Genomic DNA, 19,540 nt, shown 5'->3' on the forward strand with positions numbered 1-19,540 from the left:
TCTCTCCCTCTCTATTTTCTCTCTCTCTCTGTTCTTTCTCTCTCACTCTCTCTCTCTGTTCTCTTTCCCTCTCCCTCTCTGTTCTCTCTCCCTCTCTCTCTCTTTGTTCTCTTTCTCTCTCCCTCTATGCGCTCTCTCCCTCTCCCAGTTCTCTCTCTCCCTCTCTGTTCTCTCTCTCTTTGTTCTTTCTCTCACTCTCTTTTCTCTCTCTCTCTGTTCTCTTTCTCCCTCTCTGTCCTCTCTCACTCTCTGTTCTCTCTCTCTGTTCTCTGTCTTTTCTCTCTCTCAGTTCTCTTTCTCTCTCATTTGTTCAATTCTTTCTCTCACTCTCTGTTCTCTCTCTCTTTTCTTTCTCTCTCACTCTCTCTCTCTCTGTTCTCTTTCTCTCTCCCTCTCTGTTCTCTCTCCCTCTCTATTTTCTCTCTCTCTCTGTTCTTTCTCTCTCACTCTCTCTCTCTGTTCTCTTTCTCTCTCCTTTGTTCAATTCTTTCTCTCACTCTCTGTTCTCTCTCTCCCTCTCTATTTTCTCTCTCTCTCTGTTCTTTCTCTCTCACTCTCTCTCTCTGTTCTCTTTCCCTCTCCCTCTCTGTTCTCTCTCCCTCTCTCTCTCTTTGTTCTCTTTCTCTCTCCCTCTATGCGCTCTCTCCCTCTCCCAGTTCTCTCTCTCCCTCTCTGTTCTCTCTCTCTTTGTTCTTTCTCTCACTCTCTTTTCTCTCTCTCTCTGTTCTCTTTCTCCCTCTCTGTCCTCTCTCACTCTCTGTTCTCTCTCTCTGTTCTCTGTCTTTTCTCTCTCTCAGTTCTCTTTCTCTCTCATTTGTTCAATTCTTTCTCTCACTCTCTGTTCTCTCTCTCTTTTCTTTCTCTCTCACTCTCTCTCTCTCTGTTCTCTTTCTCTCTCCCTCTCTGTTCTCTCTCCCTCTCTCTTTTCTCTCTCTCTCTCTCTCTCTCTCTTTGGAGGAGGCTGTTAGTTCCCACACGATTATGTAAGAGGAATGATATAAAGTCTGACATAATGTGAGATGATTTTCTTGCTGTAAACAGGTCATGAGGAAAAGAGAACACCGTTCCTCCGTCCTTTGCTCCTTTATTCACTCACCACTTAAACAGAGAACAGGAGAACATTCAGCGTCCGCAGTGTCACCGCTAACATCCTAATTAGGGGTTTTACTGAAAACACACACATTCACTGAATAAACCTGAATAACACCAAACAATTCACATTTGAAACTGAATAACACTAAATAATCCACATTTGAAACTGAATAACACCAAATGATTCACATTAGAAACTGAATACACCAAATAATCCACATTAGAAACTGAATACACCAAATAATCCACATTAGAAACTAAATAATATCAAATAATTCACATTACAAACTGAATAACGCCAAATAATCCACATTAGAAACTGAATAACACCAAATAATCCACATTATAAACTGAATAACACCAAATAATTCACATTTGAAACTGAATAACACCAAACAATTCACATTAGAAACTGAATAACACTAAATAATCCACATTTGAAACTGAATAACACCAAATGATTCACATTAAAAACGGAATAACACAAAATAATCCACATTAGAAACTGAATACACCAAATAATCCACATTAGAAACTGAATACACCAAATAATCCACATTAGAAACTAAATAATATCAAATAATTCACATTAGAAACTGAATAACACTAAATAATCCACATTAGAAACTGAGTAACACCATATAATCCACATTATAAACTGAATCACACCAAATAATTCACATTTGAAACTGAATAACACCAAACAATTCACATTAGAAACTGAATAACACTAAATAATCCACATTAGAAATTGAATAACACCAAATAATCCACATTAGAAACTGAATAACACCAAATAATCCACATTGCAAACTGAATAACACCAAATAATCCAAATTAGAAACTAAATAACATCAAATAATCCACATTACAAACTGAATAACACCAAATAATCAACATTAAAAAATGAATAACACTAAATAATCCACATTTGAAACTGAATAACACCAAATGATTCATATTAGAAACTGAATACACCAAATAATCCACATTAGAAACTGAATACACCAAATAATCCACATTAGAAACTAAATATCAAATAATTCACATTACAAACTGAATAACGCCAAATAATCCATATTATAAACTGAATAACACCAAATAATCCACATTATAAACTGAATAACACCAAATAATTCACATTTGAAACTGAATAACACCAAACAATTCACATTAGAAACTGAATAACACTAAATAATCCACATTTGAAACTGAATAACACCAAATGATTCACATTAAAAACGGAATAACACCAAATAATCCACATTAGAAACTGAATAACGCCAAATAATCCACATTAAAAATGGAATAACACTAAATAATTCAAATTAGAAACTGAACAACACCAAATAATCCACATTACAAACTGAATAACGCCAAATAATCCACATTAGAAAATGAATAACGCCAAATAATCCACATTAAAAATGGAATAACACTAAATAATCAACATTAGAAACTGAATAACACCAAATAATCCACATTGCAAACTGAATAACACCAAATAATCCACATTAGAAACTAAATAACATCAAATAATCCACATTACAAACTGAATAACACCAAATAATCAACATTAGAAAATGAATAACGCAAAATAATCCACATTACAAACTGAATAATTCCAAATAATCCACATTAGAAAATGAATAACGCCAAATAATTCACATTTGAAACTAAATAACATGAAATAATCAACATTACAAACTGAATAACGCCAAATAATCAACATTAGAAAATGAATAACGCCAAATAATCCACATTAGAAACTGAATAACACCAAATAATTCACATTAAAAAATGAATAACACCAAATAGTTCACATTTGAAACTGAATAACACCAAACAATTCACATTAGAAACTATATAACACCAAATAATTGACATTTGAAACTCACTAACACCAAATAATCCACATTAGAAACTAAATAACATCAAATAATCCACATTAGAAACTGAGTAACACCATATAATCCACATTATAAACTGAATCACACCAAATAATTCACATTTGAAACTGAATAACACCAAACAATTCACATTAGAAACTGAATAACACTAAATAATCCACATTAGAAATTGAATAACACCAAATAATCCACATTAGAAACTGAATAACACCAAATAATCCACATTGCAAACTGAATAACACCAAATAATCCACATTAGAAACTAAATAACATCAAATAATCCACATTACAAACTGAATAACACCAAATAATCAACATTAAAAAATGAATAACACTAAATAATCCACATTTGAAACTGAATAACACCAAATGATTCATATTAGAAACTGAATACACCAAATAATCCACATTAGAAACTGAATACACCAAATAATCCACATTAGAAACTAAATATCAAATAATTCACATTACAAACTGAATAACGCCAAATAATCCACATTATAAACTGAATAACACCAAATAATCCACATTATAAACTGAATAACACCAAATAATTCACATTTGAAACTGAATAACACCAAACAATTCACATTTGAAACTGAATAACACCAAACAATTCACATTAGAAACTGAATAACACTAAATAATCCACATTTGAAACTGAATAACACCAAATGATTCACATTAAAAACGGAATAACACCAAATAATCCACATTAGAAACTGAATAACGCCAAATAATCCACATTAAAAATGGAATAACACTAAATAATTCAAATTAGAAACTGAACAACACCAAATAATCCACATTACAAACTGAATAACGCCAAATAATCCACATTAGAAAATGAATAACGCCAAATAATCCACATTAAAAATGGAATAACACTAAATAATTCAAATTAGAAACTGAATAACACCAAATAATACACATTAGAAACTGAATAACACCAAATAATCCACATTGCAAACTGAATAACACCAAATAATCCACATTAGAAACTAAATAACATCAAATAATCCACATTACAAACTGAATAACACCAAATAATCAACATTAGAAAATGAATAACGCAAAATAATCCACATTACAAACTGAATAATTCCAAATAATCCACATTAGAAAATGAATAACGCCAAATAATTCACATTTGAAACTAAATAACATGAAATAATCCACATTACAAACTGAATAACGCCAAATAATCAACATTAGAAAATGAATAACGCCAAATAATCCACATTAGAAACTGAATAACACCAAATAATTCACATTAAAAAATGAATAACACCAAATAGTTCACATTTGAAACTGAATAGCACCAAACAATTCACATTAGAAACTATATAACACCAAATAATTCACATTTGAAACTCACTAACACCAAATAATCCACATTAGAAACTAAATAACATCAAATAATCCACATTACAAACTGAATAACACCAAATAATCAACATTAGAGACTGAATAACACCAAATAATTCACGTTAGAAACTGAATAACACCAAATAATCCACATTAGAAACTAAATAACATCAAATAATCCACTTTACAAACTGAATAACACCAAATAATCAACAATAGAGACTGAATAACACCAAATAATTCACATTTGAAACTGGATAACTGTATACACTGCTATAAATGAATTTAATAAATAATATGTAAAAATGGTGGTGCCACATTACAGTCACAAAGACAGCTCCCTGTGGAAGAACACTCCCTCTGCTGGAGAAGAGTGGAATTACACAGACCTGTATCACCACTACAGCAGAGGATGGATAGATAGATCTCCCCCTCCTCCATCAACCCTCTCTCCTCTCTCCTCCATCTCTTTGTATTCCAATTGTATCAAAGTGTCTAATGTCTGGGGAGTTTAGGAGAGTCTCCATTAAGTCTCGTGAGACATCAGTGAGACACTGCTGAGCATTAACACTTCTCTCCTCCCCGCAGCACTCCACACTGTCTCGTAAGTTCGTGGAGGTGATGACTGAGTATAACACCACGCAGTCCAAATACAGAGACCGCTGCAAGGACCGCATCCAGAGACAGCTGGAGATCAGTGAGTCTCACACACACACACACACACACACACAGTAAAGACCTCCCTCACTCCCTCATATCCCACTATAAGGTCTTCTGGGAGTGGCTGGATTTCACATTAACAGAAATGAATGAGGTGTGTGTGATAACGAAATCCTGAAGGAGTTAAATATCATCACAAAGAAGAATCTCCAGAATAGTAACTCTACAGTTGAAGGAAAAACCTTTGTAACTCTCAGTGGAAGTCAACGTGAATGGATTTGATGACACTTACTGTGAGTCCTGTGTTTATTACATCACACCTTCCAATGACTGCTATATGTCTGTGTATTTGCTCATAAATAGATACCGGGTCTGTCCCAATCCCTTCTGAGCTCCCTGAGCAGGCAGTGCCTCCGTGGACAGCTGTTCCACCTGTCGCCTCCCTGTCTGTCGACGTCATGAGGCAGATTACTGAGACATGGTAGTTAGAGAGCGAAGGCTTCGCGGCTTGTTCCCGCCCACTGCACGTCACCGGTGTTTACTTCCCTCAGTGTGTCCGTGTGGTGGATACTGCTTTTCACAGCTTTACCACCATTTTAATGATCTGTGCTCTGTAGGAAGAGAGACGTACACAGGAGCGTTGGGATTGGGACGGCTCCATGCCGTCTTAAAACGATCCCAGATTAAGGTACACTGTTGGCAGTGTATTTAAGGTGTCTAAGAACTGGGACAGCCCATTATGAGGTAAACTTGCTCTCTGTGTAGACAGCTCACTCGGATTTGGGACAGACCCATAGTTAGATACACAGCACTATAAGGTATGAGTTTATAAACACAGGTGTTTTAATGCTGCAGTGCTGGTGTCTCAAAGGGGAGCTCCCAGCATGCACTGCGGCCTCCCCCCATCGATTGTTTAGGGGTATTTGTGACGTTGGTTATGTGGGTGCGGATGTTGTGGTGTGTGTGTGTGTGTGTGTGTGTGTGTGTGTCTGGTGTGTGATAATTAACAGGGGCAGAGTGGTGTCCACAGTCTGGGAGAGTGTGTGGCGGTGCCTTAACCCCTTGTTCCCTTTTTAGTGCAACAAAGGACCCTTACTGCCAGCATGGCTTTGTCTCAGTACACAATTGTACTGAGACAAACATTGTGTGTGACGGTGCATAATGGTCTGCCCACGTCAATCACGATCTCACACACACACACACACACACACACACACACAAATGACACAAACCCCCAAAACAACCCAAAACCTACAAACGTGGAGGCTTCGCTGCTGCACTATGTACAGTGTTCTCATAAACGGATTTATACTGCATTGTTACACCTGTGTTTATATCATATCACACTCATAGTGTTATAAACGTATCTAATAGTAATTATACAGCCTCATAGCCATCATTAGAAGGTGATAAATCACTATAACTACAGGATTCATAGGAAGTGTTACCATTTTGGAGCATTTCTATTGGTCATTCGTCACAATGAAGTACAGCCGCTGTGTTCAAATGCAGTAAACTAAACATCCAAACACAGAGATACAGGTTTTTCTGTGGACAGCGATAATATGAAAAATGCTACATGCTACAAGCTAACACTGCTGTGCTATCAATCACCTGGAAAACAGCAGGCTGTGCCCAGTGCAGAGTAAGAAGACTGGTGATAGGTCCATTTTAATTATTACTGATAGGGAAGCCTTTAATTATTGAAAAGGCATTCCTGCATGAGCTGGTGATTCAGAGCAGTGTTAGCTTGTAGCATGTAGCGTTCTTGATACGGAGGACAGAAACAGAGCTGATTTGTTTTGTTTTTTCCCACGCCACACCCATGTCTCCTTATACGGGCGTTTAGATGAACGTAGTTGTTATATCTGAGTGTGATTCCTGTAGAGGATGTGCTCTCACTGTATTGTATTAACGCAATGCTCACTGTAGCCCTGTTGTGTTTGTTTGACCAGCTGGAAGAACAACCACCAATGAGGAGCTGGAGGACATGCTGGAGAGCGGCAAACTCGCCGTCTTCACTGATGACGTGAGTGAGACATCCACCGTCATCGACAATATATCAAAAATAATTCTCACAAAACACCTTAATGCTCTCAGACTTTAAACCGCTAATGAATCATGGGCTGAGTCTTGATGCGTTTCGTAGCGTTTTTTATCTGATGATTGTGAGCTGAACCTGGTTCAGAGACACACCCGACTGTCTCTCAGTGCTCCTCTGGCCTCTCACAGTGGAGCGGCTCCAGACAACACCAGTCTCACATGCTTTCTGAATGAACCTGGTGCAAGACATGTTCCAGAAAGAGAGTACAGGGAGAACACGGTTCTGTACCATTCGGCTGCTCCATGTCCATGCTTCATGAGGATGTGGAAGAATCCCTGTGTGAATACAATAATGTGGGGACAGTGTGGCACAGAGGACTATCCTGGGCTTTCAGTAGGATTCACAAACGTCATTTAAGAAAGAAATGATTTATGATGTTTTTTTTATTAAATTCATACGCAAAGTAAAAATTTAAATTACATTTTTTAAAATTAAATTCTAAGAATGATTAATATTCTTTAAAAAACACAATGTTAGCCATATTCTTAACCGTAGGAAAGCCTCACATTGTCTTAGAGTTCAGCAGAGTTCAGGTAAAACTCCAAAATCATCTGTTTAAAGAGCTTAATTACTTTCAAAAATGTCTAATTTAACACCATATAAAAGGAGGTTGTTATTAAAGTGCTGTTCGTTCCTCCACCTTCACGTTTAGTTGTTGTTTACTTACATTTCGAACGCTTCAATTGATACTTCTTTTTCTTCATTTCCCTCTCAGAGGCACTGATATAACTGAACACTGGTAATAATGGTCGATTCTATTTTATAAATGTGTCTCAACACCTTCATGAACTGAACTGTAAGACGCTGAAGGAAAGGCTTCACTACAGTGTCTTGAGAGTAATTTTAAGAAAATAATTAAGACTAAGGTAAAAATTTGAACACATCAAAATATTTCTCAGAGAACTGCTTTTTCAGAACATTATTATGAACTTTTCAGTGTTTATCTTAAGATCTTTAGTAGGTTTATTCTTAGGAAAGCTTTTGTGAATCCAACCTGAGTCTGAGGCACTATTTGTTCAGAGACCTACAGAACAACACAGAGGCACAGAGCTCTGAAGGGAACCTACACCAGGAGTCCAGCGTGCTTGGATGGTCCAACAACAACAGACAATCTCTGAAGCAAGAAGGAAACTTTTAGCAAAGATCTCAGCTAATAATAATGGTGGATTAGCCAGCTAGCATTAGCTACATGCTAATCACCGTTTGAGGTTGTTTTTCGTTAGCTAGCAAACCACCAACACAGATTCCCTGGTCATCAGTAAAACAGCTCCCTCAGGATCACTCCTGAACCCCAGTCGAACCCAGAACAGCGGGTGTTTATCTGGACAGGGTTTGACCTGCTGCTCAGGTGAGGTGTTTAGATTGTGAAAGTGTGTTGTGTTTTCAGATTAAAATGGACTCCCAGATGACCAAGCAGGCTCTAAACGAGATTGAGACCCGACACACCGAGATCATCAAACTTGAGAACAGCATCCGGGAGCTGCACGACATGTTCTTGGACATGGCCATGCTGGTGGAGAGCCAGGTAAACACCAAACAAACACCAACATCCTCCAACAACACCAACGACTATATAACAAATACCAACAACTCTGTAATAAACACCAACAACTCTGTAATAAACACCAACAACTCTGTAACAAACACCAACGACTATATAACAAACACTAACGACTATATAACAAATACCAACAACTCTGTAATAAACACCAACAACTTTATAACAAACACCAACAACTATATAACAAACACAAAAAACTCTGTAACAAACACCAACAACTATATAACAAATACCAACAACTCTGTAATAAACGTCAACATCCTCCATCAATTCCCTAAAACACACACAGAGTATATAACACCAAACAAACACCAACATCCTCCAACAACACCACCGACTATATAACATACACCAACAACTCTGTAACAAACACTAACAACTCTGTAATAAACACAAACAACTTTGTAACAAACACCAACGACTATATAACAAACACCAACAACTCTGTAACAAACACCAACAACTATATAACAAATACCAACAACTCTGTAATAAACGTCAACATCCTCCATCAATTCCCTAAAACACACACAGAGTATATAACAAATACCAACAACTCTGTAACAGACACCAAGAACTCAGTAATAAACACTCTGAAACAAACACCAACATCCTTCACAAATTCTCCAAACAAACACCAGCAATTCTGTAACAAATACCAACAACTCTGTAATAAACGTCAACATCCTCCAACAATTCCCTAAAACACACACCAACAACTATGTAACAAATACCTACAACTCTGTAACAAACATTAAACAACTATGTAACAAATACCAACAACTCTGTAACAGACACCAACAACTCTGTAACAAACACCAACAACTCTGTAATAAACGTCAACATCCTCCAACAATTCCCTAAAACACACACCAACGACTATATAACAAATACCAACAACCCTGTAACAGCCACCAACAACTCAGTAATAAACACCAACAACTCTGTAACAAGCACCAATGACTATATAACAAATACCAACAACTCTGTAATAAACACAAACAACTCTGTAACAAACACCAACGACTATATAACAAACACCAATGGCTATATAACAAACACCAACATCATCCAACATTTCCCCAAACAAACACCAATGACTATATAACAAACACCAACAAATCTGTAACAGACACCAACAACTCTGTAATGAACACCAATGATTCTGAAACAAACACCAACACCCTCCAACAATTCTCCAAACAAACACCAACAACTCTGTAACAAACAACAATGACTCTGTAACAAACACCAACATCCTCCAACAATTCTCTGCACAAACACCAGTAACCAACACCAAAATTGGTGCCCCATTTAATGGGGAAGAGGGGCATCAGTAGATGTTACGTCATGAAGGTGGAACATAGGCATCGGAACACAATTGTTTCATCATTTACTGTTGAAAAGAAGCATCAGAGTGTAACTGCCAATCCATTTAAGGTGGAACAGATTCATAAGAATGTGACTGCTGCCCAATATAAGGTGGAGCAGATGTATCCAAATGTAACTTCTTCTTAATTTAACATTGAATGGAATTGCTTAAATTTTAATGTGGAACAAAGGCACCAAAGTGCACTTGCAGCATCATTTAAGGAGGAACTACTCCGTTGTCTTTGCTGCTCCGCAGGCCGACTGTATGTGCTCTCTGGGCTAAAGGCTGGAGAGAAGTGGACGATGTGAGGGACACTCTGACCTTGTAGAGGAGACAGGACACTTACTGTCCTCTGCTCTGAGCACTGCACCACTGCGGTCTGGAGCCCTGCTGAGTGGAGACAGGGAAACAATTCAGCCACAACATTAAAACCACCTCCTCCTCTCTACAATCGCTGTTCACTCTCTCAACTCTGCAGATGTGACGTGGTGGTGGATCATTCTCAGCGCTGCAGTGACACTGACGTGGTGGTGGTGTGTTAGTGTGTGTTGTGCTGGTGTAGAGTGGATCAGACACAGCAGTGCTGCTGGAGTTTTTAAACCCTGTGTCCACTCTCTGTCCACTCTGTGAGACACTCCTCCCTCGTTGGTCCACCTTGTAGATGTAGAGTCAGAGACAGTAGCTCATCTGTCGCTGCACAGTGTGTGTCGCTCGTCCTCTAGTCCTTCATCAGTGACACAGGACGCTGTCGGCTGGATGTTTTTGGTCGGTGGACTGTTCTCGGTCCAGACACTGAGGGGTTTAAAAACTCCAGCAGCACTGCTGTGTCTGATCCACTCTACACCAGCACAACACACACTAACACACCACCACCACGTCAGTGTCACTGCAGCGCTGACAATGATCCACCACCACATCACACCTGCTCTGTAGGGGTCCTGAGCGCTGAGGAACAGGGGGAGAGGGGGATAAAGTATGCAGAGCCACAGGTGGACTACAGTCTGTAAGTGTACAACTACAGAATGTTGGGACAGTGGAGCTGAGAGAGGGGACAGTGAGATAGAGACAGAGAGGGGACAGTGGAGCTGAGAGAGGGGACAGTGAGGGGGCAGTGGAGCTGAGAGAGGGGACAGTGAGACAGAGACAGTGAGGGGACAGTGGAGCTGAGAGAGGGGACAGTGAGATAGAGACAGTGAGGGGACAGTGGAGCTGAGAGAGGGGACAGTGAGATAGAGACAGAGAGGGGACAGTGGAGCTGAGAGAGGGGACAGTGGAGCTGAGAGAGGGGACAGTGAGGGGACAGTGGAGCTGAGAGAGAGGACAGTGGAGCTGAGAGAGGGGACAGTGAGTGTAGACTGTAAACATGAATATACAGTTATCCACACTGTGTCCAAATATTTAAAGACACTCCTGACACTGAGTGAAACAGGAGCTGCACAGGAGTCTAATGTCACTTTGCCCAATGCCAAGAGTCAGACAGAGGGGTGTAAAGCCCCCAGTGCTGGGCTCTGCAGCAAAAAGATTTAATTAGAAGTCATTTTCTACCACCACCACTGCTCCAGTCGCCCTGAGTAAGTCTGAGGTGTTTATTTACATCGCTGGACATTACTGCCCCTCACTTTAAAGAACCACCTGCTGTTCACAGTGTCCCAGGGTGAACAGACCAAGAGAGAAGTGGCGTACACTGAGTTTAAATAAAACCCCGGCGTCCCAGGGGCAGCAGTGGTGACCCGCCTCGGTGCTGGAGTGGGTTTTATGTGTTGACCTCAGGACAAACCGGACTGACGCCTCAAACCAGACGCAGCATGATTTCTTTCAGAAAAAGTCTGTCTGAGCCCAGGCTTCTGTTTCCATCGCTGGGAGAAAGAAACGAGAACAAATCCCTCCTCCGGTCTGCTGCAGTCAGCCCACTTACACAGCCAGGGCCTCTGGGAAATAAGGGAGTAAGGCAATGCAGCTTCTATGTTTAGATTGAGTCTGTAAAGAACAGAGGCATGTTCAGTGTGTGTGTGTGTGTGTGTGTGAGAGAGAGAGAGAGAGTTAAGAGATTTAATCTGAATTTCATCATAAATAAAATGTCATGCATCTTCTGAGCTCAGCCGCAGTGATGCTGTGTTTACGTCTAACGCATTACTAGACTCTGTAAACAGAGGGAATTATGGGAGAAAGTCATGGCCAAATTTGGTAAAATGGTTAATTAATGTTTAAAGGTTGATGCGTTAAATCCCTGCCTGGGTTAACGTGTTCGTTCTGTTCTGGAGAGGCCACCTCCCAGGAGCAGAGTGGTGACGCAGTGAATGATGGGAGTTTCAGACGGTTCTCGTTATTTTTGTCCGGAGTGAGAACAACATCCGGGTTCTTGGCGTTTGTGTTCTGGGGTATCGGAAAGTAACCTCGGCAACGGAAGATGACGTCAATCAAGAACAGAACATAAGAACACACAGAGGAACAGCCCATGTTCCGGATCAGAGCCAGGGGAACCTCGGGGCGAGAGGGCGTTAGACCCACCACGTTCTGAAGTGCAGGGGTGAACCACTCCACAGCGCCTCCTAGTGCTGACCTATAGGAGCACTCCTGCCGAGAGTCTGACTCAGTTTGGAGACACATTTCTGAAACTGTGCAGCTGCAGTTCTGGTGAAGCTCTAACTTATGGTGACTAACTAATGTTGAGATGCATTATATTCACCAAGTGTCTGGAGCGTTTCCCGCTGCTGCTAGGAGACAGTTTACAGGGGGAGCTCTGATTGGCTGATATCATTTTAAGGGAAAGGCCACTGATTTTTCCAGGTTCCTACAGAATTCAGTCCCTGAGTAAAGAGAGGTGTGGTTTGGTGTGAGATTGGAGGCTGATTGGTGAGACTCAGACCTCTTTACATCGGTGCTGATAGGAACCAGGGGTCGTCACGTCTTCAACAGAAATACAGCCATTTTATTTACTCTCCAAACCCTCCAGCGTCCTTGGGTTTCTCCCATGTTCTAAGTTTGGAGAATTCACTTTTAAATGTTTGAAACTCCCCGTGTCACAGGAACGTGATCCAGATTTCAGCAGCATACACTTCCTGGAGCCGCAGGGGTATGAGCTGAGGTGGGTGTCAGAGGTTAACCCTGTGGTTTCTTGTGGTTTCCAGGGCGAGATGATTGACAGAATTGAGTACAACGTCGAGCACTCAGTAGATTATGTAGAAAGAGCCGTGTCCGACACCAAGAAGGCCGTCAAATACCAGAGCCAAGCACGCAAGGTAAGACACAGCTGTAAACAGTGCATCTACATACTGAACACACACTTCCTCACAGCTACCCCCAGGTATTACTCACACGACCTGTTCCAGAGCAGACGGGAGCAGTCTGGACATACCACGCTTTCACTTACTTACAAACATGCTTCACATCTCTCTACATCCGCATTCACTCACTTTGTACTTTGTACATTAGAATCAACACAGCTTCTTCCTGATCTCAGGCTTAGGCCTGGGATCTAGCCCTCATCTGAATTTAAGACTGAGACCTGGACCAAAAGAGTTGAGTGAAGGACTAATCCCAAGAACTAAGGCCATGTTCAGGACGAGTCGAGTCTGAATATAATCACAGACAAAACAGAGGGACAAGCCCGAGATTAAGTCTAGAAAGGATCAGATCTAGAACAAGACTGGGGTCTGTTAGGGGTGGGATAAGAGCTAAACAACCAGTAAAAATGTGTTGAAAAACAAAATGGTCAGTCGTCTGAACATCCTGGAGATTTGGTTGAAAAGAGAAAGGTGAAGAGACATCTACAAAAGATTTTTTTGTGTTGAAACTGGGTTGAAATGTGATGTGGTCTGTCCATTTTGGGCCAAATGTGGACTAAATTAGAAAAGATCAAACACAACGTTCAACATCAGATGTAATTCTAACAAAGACCATGACAGACTGACCGGATTAACCAGTAAACAAACAAACAAACAAGCAACATGTCCACCAGCGTGCACCAGCAAGGTCCAGTCCAATACAAGAGTCCAAAGTCCAATCAGAGACAAAGACCAGGAGAGGACATGTGTGAGACAAGACCCTGGAAAGTGTTCAGTGGACAAGAGAGAGACCTAAGACCAAGTCAGACCTAAGACCAGGACAGGACTTATCAGGCATGAGATCAGACCAGAACATGACTAATCAGACAAAGACCAGGCTGGAACAGGACTAATCAGACCCGAGACCAGAACAGGACTAATCAGACCAAATCCAGATTGGAACAGGACTAATCAGACAAAGACCAGACTGGAATAGGACTAATCAGACCAAGACCAGGTTGGAACAGGACTAATCAGACCTGAGACCATAACAGGACTAATCAGACCTGAGATCAGACCAGAACAGGACTAATCAGACCTGAGATCAGACAGAACAGGACTAATCAGACCTGAGATCAGACCAGAACAGGACTAATCAGACCCGAGACCATAACAGGACTAATCAGACCTGAGATCAGACCAGAACAGGACTAATCAGACCTGAGATCAGACCAGAACAGGACTAATCAGACCAGAGATCAGACCAGAACAGGACTAATCAGACCCGAGACAAGACCAGAACAGGACTAATCAGACCTGAGACAAGACCGGAACAGGACTAATCAGACCTTAGATCAGACCAGAACAGGACTAATCAGACTTGAGATGAGAGCAGGACAGGACTAGTCAGACCTGAGACAATACTGGAACAGGACTAATCAGACCTGAGACAATACTGGAACAGGACTAATCAGACCTGAGACAAGACCGGAACAGGACTAATCAGACCTTAGATCAGACCAGAACAGGACTAATCAGACTTGAGATCAGACCAGAACAGGACTAATCAGACCTAAGACAAGACTGGAACAGGACTAATCAGACCTGAGACAAGACTGGAATAGGACTAATCAGACCCGAGACAAGACCAGAACAGGACTAATCAGACCTGAGACAAGACCGGAACAGGACTAATCAGACCTTAGATCAGACCAGAACAGGACTAATCAGACTTGAGATCAGACCAGAACAGGACTAATCAGACCTGAGACAAGACTGGAACAGGACTAATCAGACCTGAGATCAGACCAGAACAGAACTTATCAGACCAGAGATCAGACCAGAACAGTACTAATCAGACCCGAGACAAGACCAGAACAGGACTAATCAGACCTTAGATCAGACCAGAACAGGACTAATCAGACTTGAGATGAGAGCAGAACAGGACTAATCAGACCTGAGACAAGACTGGAACAGGACTAATCAGACCTGAGATCAGAACTGGACTAATCAGACCCGAGACAAGACCAGAACAGGACTAATCAGACCTGAGACAAGACTGGAACAGGACTAATCAGACCTGAGATCAGACCAGAACAGGACTAATCAGACCCGAGACAAGACCAGAACAGGACTAATCAGACCTGAGACAAGACCGGAACATGACTAATCAGACCTTAGATCAGACCAGAACAGGACTAATCAGACCTGAGACAAGACTGGAACAGGACTAATCAGACCTTAGGTCAGACCAGAACAGGACTAATCAGACTTGAGATCAGACCAGAATAGGACTAATCAGACCTGAGACAAGACTGGAACAGGACTAATCAGACCTGAGATCAGACCAGAACAGGACTAATCAGACCCGAGACAAGACCAGAACAGGACTAATCAGACCTGAGACAAGACCGGAACATGACTAATCAGACCTTAGATCAGACCAGAACAGGACTAATCAGACTTGAGATCAGACCAGAACAGGACTAATCAGACCTGAGACAAGATTGGAACAGGACTAATCAGACCTGAGATCAGACCAGAACAGGACTGGTGAGAGCAGTAAGGGTCAGTGCAGGACAAGGTTGAGAGAAGAAAGGTCCGACTGTTTCCAAACAGAACCAGGTTACTTCTCCAAACCCAGACTGACCCACTGCTGTGTGTGTGTTTCTCTCCTCGTCTCTCTGCAGAAGAAGATCATGATCATTATCTGCTGCGTAATCCTGGGAGTGATCCTGGCGTCCACTATCGGAGGAACCTTTGGGATGTAGACTCTCCCGCGGACGGAAGAAGGCAGAGAGAAAAGCAGAACAGAGAGAAATATATATCCACCACACCACGAGATAAGAAACTCCTCTTTCCAGGGGTTCGGTTAGGGGCGAAACATCAAAGATAAAAAAAACAAAAAAACAAAACAACAAAAAACAAAAGAGAAAAACCCAGACGTTATAAAATAAAAGTGATTATAACATTTAGGAGAAAAGAGAGGGTTCAGATAAACAATAAACTCTAGTTAATACCAGTGTACCTGTAAATGTATTGAACATAAACAGCACATGGTTACGACCTGTAAACAAACACAACCTGCGTTTTTTCGGTTCTCTCGTTTTTTAGATGTTCTTTTTTTGTTTCTTTGTTTTCCGGGGGTTCTCCAGGACAGTGCCAGCGAGGGCTAAATCGGCTGAGTTTCAGTAGAGCTTGGATTTCATGGACTCTTAACAGTTTCTGATGGTTCTGATGTGGCACCGCGGTGCACTCAACCTACTGAACCAACACGGTTTGTTTTCGCTGCAAGTGTCGGGTTTCGTTGGGAGGGTCTTCGGTTCTGGTGGACTCACCTTTAGCAGACTTTTAGCAGACGGAGCTGATGGATCCGATTAGGAAATGTGTACAAAATTGTAGAAATATTTATTATAGATAAGATCCTCGCGGCTGGACCTTCAGAGCAGACCAAGGACAAACAATAACCGCGCTCAAGCACACATCCTCCGATCCTCGGCGGCCCACCTTTACCCACCGGGACGGACGCGTAATAACCCCATAGTCCTAGACCTTTTTTGTGCGAGACGTTAGCAATGTGTAAACAGTCCAACTATGCAGTTTTGATAACGGGAGATGAAGGATCCCGCTCTTAGACCGGAGCGGCTCTAGCTGCCGAGCCGAGCCGAGCCGAGCAGAGCGGGGTCCGAACGGAGAGAAGGGAAGGGCACACCAGACACGTGTGCTTTCAGAGAATCGCTCAGCGTTTGGTGTGTGACTCGTCCTTTTCCTTTATCTGTTTTTACATTGTAAAGCCTAGAAACAGTGACCTGTAGAGATAGAATTATATAAAAATATGAATAAACACGGTTTGATATGCGCAGTTACGCTTTAGGTTTATTTGGCAGAGTCTGTACTAAAGTAGAGGAGGTTTATCCGCAGATTAGACGCTCGCTGCCTTGAGTTTATTTTGGTGCTAAACACAGACGAGAGAGGCGTTCTACTCACAGCATTTCAGAAGGGAACGGACACGGCTCTAGAGCCTAGATCGGCCTGCGAAATTTAACTACTATTCCAACTAATAATGTAAACAGTAATAATGCTAAGTTTTAAAGAGGACTTGTCTTAAACCCCCGGGAGAAAAAGACCCAGATCAGAGGCGTGTTACTTTGGTTCGGAGAGGAATGGAGATAATGTACATAACTGCGTTTTTATGCAAGGGCTCACTCGCGAATCTGAAAACCAAAATTTAGCCAGAGTGATTTGGGAGGAATTACCGAAGCAGAGAGACTTCATAAAGAATTGAAAACCTTCGAAAACGAAGCCGTTCGCCTCAGCAGAACCCGAGAACTGAGTAGAGCTGTGCAGAGCTGAGCTGTAGAAGCCCTCCCTTCGAAACAGGCCCGTGTTTTGGCGATGAACTCGAGGCCTGGACGGTTTGATTTCCGCTGTCGGAGCATGTTTTCCTCTTCTTCTTCTTCTCGTTCTCGGCCGGTTTTCCTCGGGAGCTTGGTGTGTGTCGTGTGTGGTTCCGTGGGTCGGTTGTGCGGTCGTGCGGTTGTGTAATTGTTGTTGTTTTTTCCGTGGGAGGGGCATGCAGAACTCTTGCATGGTGACTTTTATTCTGCTCAGCATCATGTGTGCACTTTACAGAAACCAGAGAAAAACCACTGTCTCAACCCAGTCCTGTTTTCCTCCGGGGCTCGTCTCATTTGCTCGTCTCTGTCTCTCTCTCTCTGTGTGTGTTTGTTTATTTATTTCGATCGGTCCTGTTTTGGCAGGTCAGCAGGGGGTGGGAGGGGCTTAGGGGGCTTGATTAATAACTGATTAACTTAATTAACTTTATGACAGGTTCCACTTTACAATAAGACTGTCCTTATCCAGAGTTTGTGAAGCTTTATATCTTTATAGTTAAACACACATATACAGTGTCTGAGCAAGACCTCGTATCTCCAGTCGTTCTTTATAAAATGTGAAAGTGTCATGAGAAATGGACCAGCAGATATGTTCTAAACTCACGTCTGATAAGCTTCCTTTGAAAAGACTTCCATTGTGTTAATGTTTTTTAGGAGATACGGGGTTTTGCTGTAAATCAGTAAATCATTCACAGAGTAGAGTCGAGTGGTCTTACTGTGAAGTGGCACTTTATGAAACGTATTGTCTTGATTATCTCTACTACTGCCCCTAGTGGTGATTACTTGGGTGTGTGTGTGTGTGTGTGTGTGTTGGACAGTTCCACTAACATTAAGTTAAAGATTCCAGTCCTAAACAGTCCATTAGTTGTAACAGTGTGCCGAAGCCTGACGTAACCCCCTCACAAAACCGGCCTCGGGGTGGGGCTCGTCTTGGGCCGGGACTCGTCTTGTGCCGGGACTCGTCTCGGGGTGGGGCTCGTCTCGGGGTGGGGCTCGTCTCAGGCCGGGACTCGACTCGGGGTGGGACTCATCTCGGGGTGGGGCTCGTCTCAGGCCGGGACTCGTCTTGTGCCGGGACTCGTCTCGGGGTGGGGCTCGTCTTGGGCCGGGACTCGTCTTGTGCCGGGACTCGTCTCGGGGTGGGGCTCGTCTTGGGCCGGGACTCGTCTTGTGCCGGGATTCGTCTCGGGGTGGGGCTCGTCTTGGGGTGGGGATCTGTTTTTGCAGCATTGCGGCACGTTTCCAGTAACATATTTCCTTATTTCACTGAACATGGCCCCAAAGTGCTGCCATAGTGATGCTGCGGGTCTGGCTCCAACAGAAGAATGATATCCACAGGGCTCTGGATCATCTGTGGGTTCAGACACCCCCCCCACCCCCCCACCCCCAACAGTCCTGAACTAAACTCACTGACACTGAGGTGAAAGACCACAGTCCCCTGCAGAGAACACACTCCTTAATAAACAACTGCTGTTTGTTTACTAAATGAAACCATTAAAGTGTGAAGTGATGGCCCTTTTACAGAGGAGGGAGCAGTGTGTGTGTGTGGGAGTGTGTTCTCTGTGGAGAGTGTGTTTAGAAAGCAGCGCTCACAGACGGCCACCCACAGTCTTTTGATATTTTGTGTTTAGTGGTTTTTAAAACACATTTACTTTTAACTATTTGTGATTTTTTTGGGAACTGTGTGTGTGTGTGTGTGTGTGTGTGTGTGGGTTAGCTTGTGCCCCCCACCCCCACCACTGTCCCAATTCTAAAAGCTGTTTATCCATGCATGTGTGTGTGTGTGTGTGTGTGTGTGTGTGTGTGTGTACGTAAG

General features: G+C 42.1%; 1 protein-coding gene across 1 annotated transcript in view; it reads left to right on the forward strand.

Annotated features, from left to right (window-relative positions):
* Positions 1–18,692, forward strand: part of stx1b (syntaxin 1B) — a 75,841-nt gene extending 57,149 nt beyond the window's left edge. The window contains exons 6-10 of the mRNA XM_066673943.1: positions 4,959–5,067; positions 6,986–7,059; positions 8,522–8,659; positions 13,196–13,306; positions 16,021–18,692. Of these exons, the coding sequence (XP_066530040.1) occupies positions 4,959–5,067; positions 6,986–7,059; positions 8,522–8,659; positions 13,196–13,306; positions 16,021–16,101 (513 nt within the window). The 3' untranslated portion in view covers positions 16,102–18,692. The remainder of the gene's footprint in view (positions 1–4,958; positions 5,068–6,985; positions 7,060–8,521; positions 8,660–13,195; positions 13,307–16,020) is intronic.
* Positions 18,693–19,540: the final 848 nt, after the last annotated feature.

The sequence above is a fragment of the Hoplias malabaricus genome, chromosome 6 (assembly GCF_029633855.1).
Source record: "Hoplias malabaricus isolate fHopMal1 chromosome 6, fHopMal1.hap1, whole genome shotgun sequence".
NCBI lineage: Eukaryota > Metazoa > Chordata > Actinopteri > Characiformes > Erythrinidae > Hoplias > Hoplias malabaricus.